Source organism: Zosterops lateralis (assembly GCF_965231275.1).
Source record: "Zosterops lateralis genome assembly, chromosome: 2".
NCBI lineage: Eukaryota > Metazoa > Chordata > Aves > Passeriformes > Zosteropidae > Zosterops > Zosterops lateralis.
In genome coordinates, this window is record NC_139763.1 from 29,278,908 (window position 1) to 29,291,130 (window position 12,223).

Consider the following 12,223-nt stretch of genomic DNA (forward strand, 5'->3'; position numbering starts at 1 on the left):
ACAGCTGCAGCAACAAAATTTTCCTGAAGACCCTCCCTAGGTAATCCAAAAGAACATCAACACTCCATAGCCCATTTAAGTTCTAAGAACATGCACTTTTAAGAATTAAAATGATCTCTTTAAACTGTTCTGGTTAAATTATAGCAATCATGTCTATTGAGACAAAGAACCCTTTACATGGGAGATGAAGTCAAGCAACATTGAAAAGTAGCATTTTAAAGTAATTCCAAGTATAAGAGAAATGTTAAATGTAATTTCCTACATATTTCTGGCAATGAAAGTGGACTTGCAACTCTTATAAAATTTTGGTCTGAAGCACAAAAAAAAAAAAAAATTGATGCATGTATCTAATCTCTGTATAGAGATAAAGCCAACAGACTGAAAGAACCACTCACGTGTGAAGTAAAGTATGTGGATGAGCCTTTGCAAAATCAGGAATCACATGTAATGCCCAATAATTTATCTGACAAATCTTCACTCCCCAACGGCTAAAGAAAGCTTCTGAAGAAACACTTGCTTTTTCAAAGCTGGCAGGTGAAGATTTTACTAATCACTTGAGGATTCAATAGTCCAATTCATGACTGTACACATCTGTGTGTCTTGTAAACTCAGCTATTACACAATCAAAATAGCTGATTTTACAAGATTGACTATGTACTGAAACGCTTCCATTTCTAATAGAGAGATCAAATTTCAGATCTCTACAAGGACACTTAAAATAATAAAAAAATATTTTACTCTGCATTAAAAAATAGGGAAGAAATCAGCAAATGAAATCCTAGAAGAGATCTTTCCAGGGGAAAAAATTCTATTAACATTAGAGTTAAGATATGCTGCAGAGCCCACATTTTACCTCAGTTTGCACTTTAATTCGTTTCTTGCGTTTTGAGTTCAGCATACACTTTGAAGGGTTTTAAGTTTTGGAATATTTTTGAGAGTTAAAATGTTCAATCGTTAGAGCATTAGTCAATCCACAAGCCCTGATATTTCTAAAAAATGTGTAAGCATGTTTTCCTGTACACAATGGTACGAAGACACCATTTTGTCTTGCTCTACACATTACAAAAATTATATTATTCTAAAAAATCTGTAAGTTAAATGATGATCAAAGGTACTATCGAACATTTGTGAAACAGTGTTTCATGCAATAAACATTCTGTTTATTGTGTAGCAGAAGAAAAATAAATTGTCCTTTTCCCTACAGCTAAACTTTATTCAACAAGCAGAACAAAAACAATTACGCATGTAACAAATATCTTGTATGGTAGTTCATTTTATGCTGAAAGCCAAACACATGCATTGGCAATTATAATACATACAAAGATAGTTTATTTTAAGTGGACAATATTATTTCTTAGCTAAACTAATAACTAACTAAACAATAACGCTATGCTCAGTTATATAACTAACAAGTAATACAATTCGAGTTTCACATGAGCCTATGCAGTAATTAATGGCATACAAGTTTAGGCTAAATAATACATTTATCCTGTTTATTAGATTTAATGTAGCAATTTAAAAGACATCCTCAAATCGGATTGATTACTTACACTAGGCTGTATTAGCGTATAACTCTTTTCTGGACAAATTCATTAGCTTTGAGACTTAAGAATACATTTTGTTAAATTAGTTTAAGAAGTGGTAAAAACAATGTTGGGAATTTCATGCGGATTTTGGCTTTCATTAGGCCGACTTAAAAAACCCTGTTAAATCTCACTTAATGGATTTACATTTATAGAAGCCTATTTAACAAAAATATTCAGAAACAGTTGAAGAACACTCAAGTATCCTATACTAATGAAAAATGCATTTGTCAAGGCCATTTGTTTGAAGGTGGTTGCCACGCTCTTAGAAACAAAACGGGCACTATACTTTTAGAGATTTCCAAGGCAAGCTTGCATACTCTAACTGCTAGGAAGAGCTAAAAATAAACTTGAGCTCCTTGTAAAATTTGTAATTTCTTCATTATGATGGAATGCAACAAAACATCTTGCCCTTGGGTTGCTCTATTTCAGCCAAAACAAATGCAAATGGCTTGTCAGATGACAGCTGTTTGATAAGGCTCCTCTACAAGACCTGCATGCTTTACTTTTTTCCGTGAAACTTGGGATGAAAGGCAGAAGGCAGGAAGAGAATTAATGTAGCATACAGTCTAAAGGCAATGCTACAACCGTGATTAAGTAGAAAAGTTAAAAGGCACAGATTTTCCACAGCCTTGCTGCGTGCAACCCATCCGTGTAACAAGTTGACAGGCCTAGCGCGTCAGCTCCATCATCCTCTCCGACAGCTAAAACGCAGCATTGCATCCCTTTTCAGAGAAAATTTGCGTCTGCACCATGAAGCGTTGTACATTATTTCTTAGCACTGCAGGGGGCTCAAGTCCATATGGAACCTTCACAAATATTACCACAGATCAAACCAGCGGCGTTTCGAGGCAGATTTGACATACCTATTTAAATGAACAGCAGGGGTCCTCGGGCTGCCTCGGGCTGTGCAGGAGAAAACCTCTGTGGAAAGCCTATGCTGCAGCTCCATTACTCAGCAAAGACACTCTCTACATTTATCATTCATTTCATTTCTGCCAGGGCAAGAAGCTCATTTGCCCAAGGTCAACAAAATAAGAAAAAAAAAAAAGAAGAAAAAAAAAAAAGAAAAAGAAAAAAGTGGGGGCATTTTTTATTCTCCCAAAGAAATAAATGTACCTGACAAGAGGGGATTTTGTCCTTTGGGTACACAGAACGCAAATAAATATCAGATCATTCTAATAAAAACACTATACTCAGTAAAACTGTGCACTGAATTTGTGACCATAAAGTTTGTTTTTCTGACAGACTGACAGACAAACCACAGAACTAACTCCTTAAAACTATCTGATGAGGAAACAAAATCTGACATGAATCCCCAATTAAATATTTTTGCATTATTACATTATACGTTATTAATGCTTTTGTCTTCTATATGCACACATAAGAAATGTTAATGTCTTTCCATAGACTTTTCTAAAGATGTAGATAATGCTTGTGCTACTGATAGTCACAGATATGAAAGGTCTGTTCATAGCCCATGTCAAGACTCAGGGTCTAGTGGTGTTCTATTAGATACAGCTTTTTTCATAAAGGTAAAAGATGCAGATCCTTTACTCCTGGAACCATATTAATCAGAAAAAGCCTTAAGTTTGCATGAATGGAACCATCTTAGAAAAATCAATTAAGCAGTTTAAATGCAAATTTTCTTCACACTAAATGTCACCACAAATAACATTTCCTATAGCTTTGCCCTTCACAGAGGAAAAAAAGAACTATTTTTTTATTCTACAATGAACTTTGCTAGAACTAGCTATTTTTGTTGTATATGCATTCTCCACTACTAATCTTTTGCTACCAAGTAGATATAGCCTACAGGAAAGTGTTCAGACTATTCAAAACCAGTCCATAGACAAAACTGTAAAATGGACCAAAAATTAAAGGAACAACTATTACATAGTATGTTCTCTTAGATGTGACTTAAAAATGCCCATAATAATTAATACTGTGACACAAAAATACACACTGCATGTAGCTTCAGTGGTGGCCTACTGTGAAAACATAACTAAACACAGGAGCTCCTGAGCAGCACCTCTAGAATAACATGCATTTGACTGGGAGCTGGCATTATTTATTACAGATAAAATACTTACATGCATTAATGAATAATATGACTGCTTGCCAGTATAAAAGAGGAAGTGAAATGGTCGGCCATCTTCTCCCCACTGGATTTCTAATGGAAGGTAAGATTAGACAAGAAACCATATACAATCACCAAAAAATTTAATTTAACTGCAGCTATAAACCTCTCTCATAATACTGATTGTCTTTTTAAATATCAGAGAACAAAGACATTTTACAGGTGTTCAAACTGCCTGGAAATCTAACAGTTTACACAATCTTTTTTAAAGCTAATCTCCCTCTGCAATTACAATAAAATATTTAACATAATAGTTGTAAATAACATTTTACGTAAGGAAATCCCTTGTGTGCAACTCTAAAAGACTGTATAAGTATTACAAATTGAAGTACATTTTAGAGTAAAAAGAAGTACAAAATAAGAGACAACAGAAATTGCACTGAAAATGGAAAGATAAAAGATTAGCAGCTCTGGAAAAAACAGTACTAAACCAAAGAAGGTTTTTATTAGCATAATACATCTAAGCTAAACTAAGTATGTGTACAACTGTTTGTAGACAAAAACCACATTCAGAACTTGGGTGATTTTAGAACTCATTTGTGTTATTACATTTGGGATATTTAAATAAAAAGACCTATCCTAGAGTTTACAATTAGTTCAGCAAGAAACAAATGTTTCATATTAATTCAGCATATCCAGTGTGTTTTATTCATTACAAAATGTTATTTAAAGGCAAATAAATTTCAACTTCAGAGAAATAAAAACAAAAGGCAAACTTAGATAACATAACAAAGAGCTCTTTCAAATAAAGAAAAATTACAAAAATATAAACCTGAGAGCTTTTTACAAATTGAACTGTAGAGAAAGTCCCAGGCATTTTACCCAGTGAAGTTAATTAAAGCTATCTATAAACTAAAAGCAAAGATAAGGCTCCAAAAACCTGTCTGATAAGCACAATATATATTGGATCGGAACATCAAAATTTTATACAGCAGAAGTTGAATGTAAAGATGCAAAACTTAGCAGCAAAGAAAGAATACAGGGGACTTTTACCCATATATACTACTAGTGGGCTGTGTCATTTTCCATGTATGCAGTTGTGAAAGCATATTTTGTTGCAAAAACTGTTCTGGAAACTTTCCAAAATATAAATTTAAGTTTTTGCACTTCAAAGTTATCAAAGACGCAATACACAGACAAGACAAAGCTGCCTTAAGAGATACTTATTGAAAGTGTTATTTTTAGATGTAAATACAAAATACACATTTATACTAGTTTGTTCTTACAGTCCTCAGGATACAGCTAGCATTTCAAAGAATTCTTTAGTCCTGAAAGCATATAGAATAGTAGCTTAGTTCTTCCATAAAACAGCTCTTGGATTTTAAAACTACTTAATGATTAACTCTCTCCTACCCTTTCACTTTCTACTTTTTTACTTCACAATACAGGGAAGTTAAAAAATAAGGCATGATTGAAAGCTGAAATTCCAAAATTTCAGTTTAGACAGCGCTCCAAAGACACAATGTCCCCCAAAAAGCAAATATCAATTATTCCAGCAGCAGGATAAAGGAAGGAAAATTGTAAGATTTTAATGATATTCAGAAATGTTTATCTGAGACTTGATAGCTCAGTGAATGTAGAATTTCACACCCATGCTACTACTTCATACCAAATACTAGTCAAAAACAGGTTTTCACCTTATCTTTTAAATGTTCTATGTAAAATTAAATTGTTGATTTTAGTGAACTGACCAACATACTGACATATCACTGACATATCACTGACATCTGGGACTTTATATGGTGTCTCAGGAGCAAGACCAAAGACAGTATGACAGCAGACTTCAAGGTCAAAGAACAGATTAGGAGAGGTTCCACTCTGCCTATTATTTCAAAAAATTCAGGTCTGTAACTTCTAATTTTCTAGAGCACCAAAGTTACAAAGAAAACTTTTGGTTTAAAACAGTATTAATGAATATTTTATGGAGGTGACAGACAGCTCTGACAAAAAGCTACTGAATTTAACAAAAGGTTTTCCCATGACTTTAAGAGATTCTATGCATCATTCTATTTTTTACTTATTTTTAAACAATGAAAAACATTTATCTTAGTCAGTTAACGGAGTTTCTGAGAAGATCAATGGTACTCCAGAATAGACCAATAATTTTTATCCTAAAACACAGATTATCAGAATAGACTTTTACTGCTCATGTCTTAGCAGTCATTAGGAACATAGGGAAAAGAGCCAATCCATAAAAATAAGAAATCCTCCATATGCAACAATTCTAATACTTAAAAATAATAAAATAAGAATCTAAGAACACTTACTTCTCTGCTCTGGAAAAACTTCAGTAGGATGCTGTAAATTAAAAAAAAAAAAAAATCAGCAAAAGGAAAAAAATTACTCAGAGTATCATGCTACAGTTATTCAGAAATGTAACAAGAAATCCTACCTTCATCAGAGGTCTGGCTTGTTTGTCGAATAAGCCAGAAGGAAAAAGATAGGCAATAGCTCTCTGAAAACAAGAAGAAAGATCTTGTATGTGACTTTTTTTCCCACAAAAGCATCATCAAAACATTTCTTATGTACGTTCTTATGCAAAAATAGCATAACTTTTGTACAGTAGGCAATCAAATCAGTAAGAAAATATGACACATATGTGATGTGCTAAAAGAAAAGCAGGTAATTTCCTCTGGAATCCTCAGAAGAAAAACCTCATTCTGAAGGCTGTACTCTACTGCGTCAGAATGAGTGAACTTTCTTCTGCCAAATTTAGTTTTTATAGAATGCATTTATCATAACTTACCAGAACTACTCAAGTGCAAAGACCACCTTTATAAACAGTGATTTTCCAGTAGAACTTCAAGTGCTGTGACTTCCAGAAAAAATCACAACACTTATCTGTTTAGCTTTATGAAAGATATAGTGCTTGCTAACATTGCCTACTGACAGACCAAATATGTGATTTTATTTAAGGCAACAGGAAAAAGCCAAATTTTAAACATTTGGAATTCCACTTTCTACATTTTCTAGACAGTTTCCTCAAGTCTAAAAAGCTATGGTTGTTGTAGCAGTAATAGCTATTTTACATAGCCTAAATAAGCATTTCATCGATCACTGCATTTGGAAACAACTGTGATTCACTAAAATCTTTGCTGAACTTGAACTAACTGCCCAGAGAAGAAAGACTCAAGTGACATCTTTTTTTTTCCATAGATACCTGAAGGTTTGCTAAAACAATATGACATTCATTACACACTCATTGTTTACTGCTTTCACTATGTACAAGGTACATACTTGATTTTTACTTAATCAATATTTACCAGTATTTATGTGACATATAAAACATGCATTATTTGCCTACAGCAAATGAAGTTAGTGTACCAATATTCTAAGTCATTCTGGCCAAAATGTAAGGCAAAGCACCTTACAAAGTTAAGCCCTATGACACACATTCCTGTTCAACAGCATCTTATTCTCCTTCTTCAAGGTAACTAAACCCTAATTTAATAATATAAAAACATGCATTTGTCAGAGCTGTTTATTTTCCTTTGGTTTTTTTTTTAATAAAACAGAGAAAGCTACCCACCAAAAGCTCCCAGATGTAGGAGTCTGGCAAGTGTAGCCAACTTCGGACAGTGGGTAGTAGAGCTTTAGACAAAAATACTGTGTTTGTACAGTAAAATGGACCAACCAAATAAATCCTTCTGGCAGTGGTCTCATTTGTATTCCCATTAGACAGTACAGAAAAGTAGAATTACAATAAAATCTGAGTTTAAAATCTTCTCTCAAGAAGAATGGTTCTTTGTTAGTTAGGCTACCTTAGGGCTATTACTTGCTGATAATTTTTTCCATAGACTTGGAGTGGTTTGTCAGTGCTGAAAACAGATTTAATATGCACAGAGTGTAAAAAGACCTAACCTATTACTTTCATTAATCCCCTACTGGCATTCTGAACAGAAATTTTCAGAATTCTGAAGCAAACAAAAGGCCTAACTTGATTTTATAAAATGGTAATTTTGTTTCTCTTAGTGACTACTGTATTCCCATTTGTTAGTCAATGGGCATTTTATGCATACACACTGTAGGTGAACACCTATTTATGAACAAATGGGGATTAATTATGATGACAAGAGAGAAATCTACTGTGAGCCAAATGATGTTGAACCAACACCTTATATAATATATTAAAAGAAATTATTACAGGGTCCTGAGACTGACTGTGTGTGTACTTAAGACAATCTTTATACAAGCATTTCCAGAATCTCAGCCAAAACAGTTACCGTAACTATGACACCTTAATAAATGCCAAATATAGCAATTTAACATTTACAATGAAAAGAAGTAGCTGCCATCTGAGACGTTCTACTTCTTGGAAAGTTTATTTTATTGCTAAGTGTATACCCATGTCTTTTAAACTGCAGCACGAACACATCCGGTACTAAGAAATCCTAACATCTACACTCAGATCTCCACACAACAACTAACCAAAGAAGAATGGCTCCTTTTATAAGCTTATTTTTTTCATTCTTACAAAATAGAAAGAAATAGTCTTCCTGACTTCTCTCTTTTTATGGAAAAGTAATCAAGGATGAACTATCCTGGAATGCAACAGATTCCAGTTCAGCTTCATGAAGAAGTTTCTTCTTAATTTTACATGGCTAGGTCCTTAGGCTGTACTTTAGCAACTACACAGAAAGTCAGGCTGCCTCTTGGGAACTTCATCTACAAAAGCTGATTTTGTCTATGCAAATGTTTCATTTTTGTAGAAATCTTTTTTTAAAGCCCTGTACTAGCAATATAAAAAGGTGGTGGATCAATCTGAGGAATTACATCAGAATTAGTCTCTCCAAACTGCAGCTGAAGGACATAACCATGAAATTATTTTCCTGAAATCTCTTTAAAATGTCTTCGGATATGGAATATAGGTTTCCTTTCAGGAATCTCCAGGTCTCAAACTAAAATTCAATAGAGAATTAACTACATGTTGCATTTTCCTGAAAAGAAAAAGCAGGCAAATGTCCCTCTTAAAACTTTATAATCAAGGTGTAAATGCTAGCAGTAAAGTTCCCAAGAAACCTTAAACTGCAGTTTCCCATTCCAGAAGTGGTTTTCACCTCAAGGATCCTGGCCCATACCCTTTTTTTAGTGCTTGTTTGGATTTGAAATCCAGATTAAAGAAACTGTTGTGCTGAATATGAAGAACTACTTTCTCAATGTCATCATGTCAGCTATAGAAGATACATTCCCCCCACTATAGACTCCACAGGTTCTGGGGCTGCTATTTCACATTCTGTTCACTAAATCCCACCGTTGCTATTGTCTTTGGAAATAAACCACAACTTTCTAAAAATCAAACACCCATAATGATTTTCAGCAGAATCACAATTAAAAATCCTGGTACCTAATAACACAACAGTGTTTCCAAAAATAAGTACATAAATTACTTGAAAAAGGTAGAATGAGTACAGTCTGCTTCTGTTATGAGTTACTAAAAAAATTTAGTCATGTATTTTAAGGATTTGAAAATCTTAGTTTTTGAATTTCACTGTTGTTCCACACAGAGAAGAGGAAAATACCCAGTAGTCACACCTTTAAAACAGCAGATCATAATGAACACGTTAGTAACAAGATAATTTACATCTGACATTTCTTAAACTGCACAGTTGATAAACTTAATTTTCCTGTACCAAACTAAAAGAAATCCTGTTATATCATTTGTTGAGGGACCAAAAGAGTCAATATGCTGCCTACAGGATGAAAATGTCTTCCACTTGCAGCTTTAAGTTTGAATTCAAGCCAGCTGGAATAATGAGTACAATCTTGTATCCCTATTAACAAAAAAAAAAAACAAACCAGAGAAACCAAAAAAATCTGGCAGTCCTTCAAACATACAAACCAATTAGTTAAATAATCTGTCCAGCACTGCACGTGTACGTTGTGTAAATTCAGGGTACCTGCCACACCCTCACCTTTCCTCTTTCCTGTGGATGTTGCCCATCCTGACATCTGATCCTCCTTCCTTCCTACCACCTCTCTACAAGCCATGAAGTTTTGTTCCCTCATTTTTTCACACATCAGAGACTAACTCTGAATCAAACAAGTTCAGCTGGGTCAGTAAGAGTTACTTTTTATTTTACTTTTTTTTTTTCTCAATGTCTTGAGAAACTAAGAATTCAATACTTAATTCAAATAGAGTTGACTGAGTCATATTAGGATAGAAGACTTCAGGAGTTCAGTTCTTCAATTGATCTTGCCCATTTTTATTGAAGCTCAAACACAAAACATTCCACTAATTCCCATTGCTCAAAACATGTGCAAAGATAGTTATTTAAGTAACATCCAGTGAGGAAACATATTTTAGGGAAAAGGAAAGAAGAAAAAAAAAAAATTAAAAAATCCAAACAAGAAACACCTCTACCCTGGGGCTCCTTTGCAGCAGCACCCTTTCTGGCAGCAGCCTCAAGAATCCAGCTCATTCCTTTTCAAATATACACGAAATTTTAATCATCAAAACACTGAAGTGAGAAGTGACACTTTATGCCATAACATTTTAATGAAACACCTGAGCAAAAGCTGTTTCAGCTTCCATTCCTCAACTTGATCACACGAGAGCCACTTCCCTTCTTTAACTGTGCCTCTTGAATCACATCATTTAGTCACTGTACTTCATCACCTCTCAGACCGAGATGTTTTCTGGAACAGCTGTTTTCCTTCTAACCACACTAACAGTACTCTTTAACAATTTTCAGCACCCAAAATCCAGCATATCTGCAGTAAACCCAATAATGAATGAAACAAAAATGGGACATGAAATGCTAACTCTGAAATATTTATTTTTTATTTAACAAAACAGAAAAGATTAAGAACAAAACGAGCCACAACAGCCCCCCCAAAAAGTGACACAACTAAGTTCATACTGCAAAACAAACCCCTCCTCCTAAAACTAACTACTAAAATTCATTGAAACCACCCCCCTGACTGTTCATATAAGCTGAGTTCTAGCTGGTACAGAAAGAAGTTTCAAATCCAAAGTGACATACCATTTTAACTCTATCACTTAGAAAAAAAACCAACAAAAGAAAATCGACCGTCATATCAAAAACCCCACCTTCTTTTAATACTACATTATTTTTATGCTATGTAATCACTTTCAAAATGAAAATCAATGTCTTGTCATGAGCTTGCAGAACAAAAAAACCTCCAAAAATCTGTTGAAAGAAACAGTCTTTATTTCTATCTTCATTTCATTTTTTTACGACATGGAACAGTATTAGAAAGAGTAAAAAAAAAAATAACAGTCATCATCTCGGACTGAAGCAGAAGTGAAAAAAAAAACTATACAGAGTTTGCTTCTACTGGAAAAAAGAATTAAAAATAGTTTAAAAAGTATTCCAGTTTCAACTATTTAAATAAATCAAAATCTATTATTTCTTGTAAGAACAATGCAGGACAAGACATTCTTGCAGACAACATGCAGTTCAGAAACACATTTCGTTCTGAATAACTTTTTTGACATTTCACATTTGCCAATATTCACTGATTTCTAATGCTCTGTATTGCTAAAATTTGAACATTATTTAGAAATGAGATGTACCAAGTCACCTTTAAAAGCAGCTCAATACAAGCAATTTTTCATGAAAGAAGCCTTAATTTTTTGAAAGAAACCTTATGAGGAATTAAGGTTTTTAACATTTAACATTTTCACCATTAACTATCTTACTGATACTTTTCCAGCAGTATAAGTGCTAGTAGAGGAAAACATATATTTTATGTTCAAATTATTCCATCGGCTTGACAACAATCCATTAGGTCAGAAGACAAACAACAAGCAAAAATTAATGCAGATCTTCAGCTTTTGAGTTTTACTAACTCTTATGGGTAAAGAGTATTGCTTTATGATGAGCTTATATCAGAGGGAGCATTTAGTGACTGCATAAAAATGAATAAAAAAAAATACTGGCATATAAATAGGTCATGAAGCTTAAGACATTCTTCTTGTATTAATCTTACCTAGATTTCTGGGCTTTAAAGTGGAATATCACAGAACTGACAGTGGAAAATGACTGTGGGTTGTTTACTACAACAGTAAGTTAAAAGTTGAATCACAAAATAAAAAGGATTACAGACTCAAATGGGGAAAAACACTAGGTCAGGACTGCAATCTCTATTAATTAGGTATCCCAGCTGGGCAGTGGGTATGCAGCTGTTAACTTGATCAATGACTTACCTAAATGTCATCTCTACTGATTCGCTTATAAATTACCAGCAAGTGAGACTAATGTACAGGTGCTAATTTATTTAAACTGTTCTCCGCAGTTCTACATAGCTTTATAAACTGCATCTGGCACCTAATGTTAGCTGTCAGTTGTACTTAGACATGCCTGTCCTAACGACTCTGTTCATTAGAAATGAGCACAAATTATGAAATATTGTGAAAAATGATACATCAAATGGAATGGGCAAAGCAAATCAATTAGAAAAACTTCATAGCATATATTCACACATTGGAGAATAAAACATCCTAGCTTCAGAGTGAGGTCTATAATACCAATTAAAA

General features: G+C 33.8%; 1 protein-coding gene across 1 annotated transcript in view; it reads right to left on the minus strand.

The window, feature by feature from the left end:
- The window catches only part of MRPS9 (mitochondrial ribosomal protein S9), a 34,101-nt gene that overhangs the window by 12,490 nt on the left and 9,388 nt on the right, over positions 1-12,223 (minus strand). Inside the window, exons 3-5 of the mRNA XM_083885191.1 lie at positions 6,116-6,178; positions 5,991-6,021; positions 3,677-3,756 (exon numbers count right to left, since the gene is read on the minus strand). Of these exons, the coding sequence (XP_083741317.1) occupies positions 3,677-3,756; positions 5,991-6,021; positions 6,116-6,178 (174 nt within the window). The remainder of the gene's footprint in view (positions 1-3,676; positions 3,757-5,990; positions 6,022-6,115; positions 6,179-12,223) is intronic.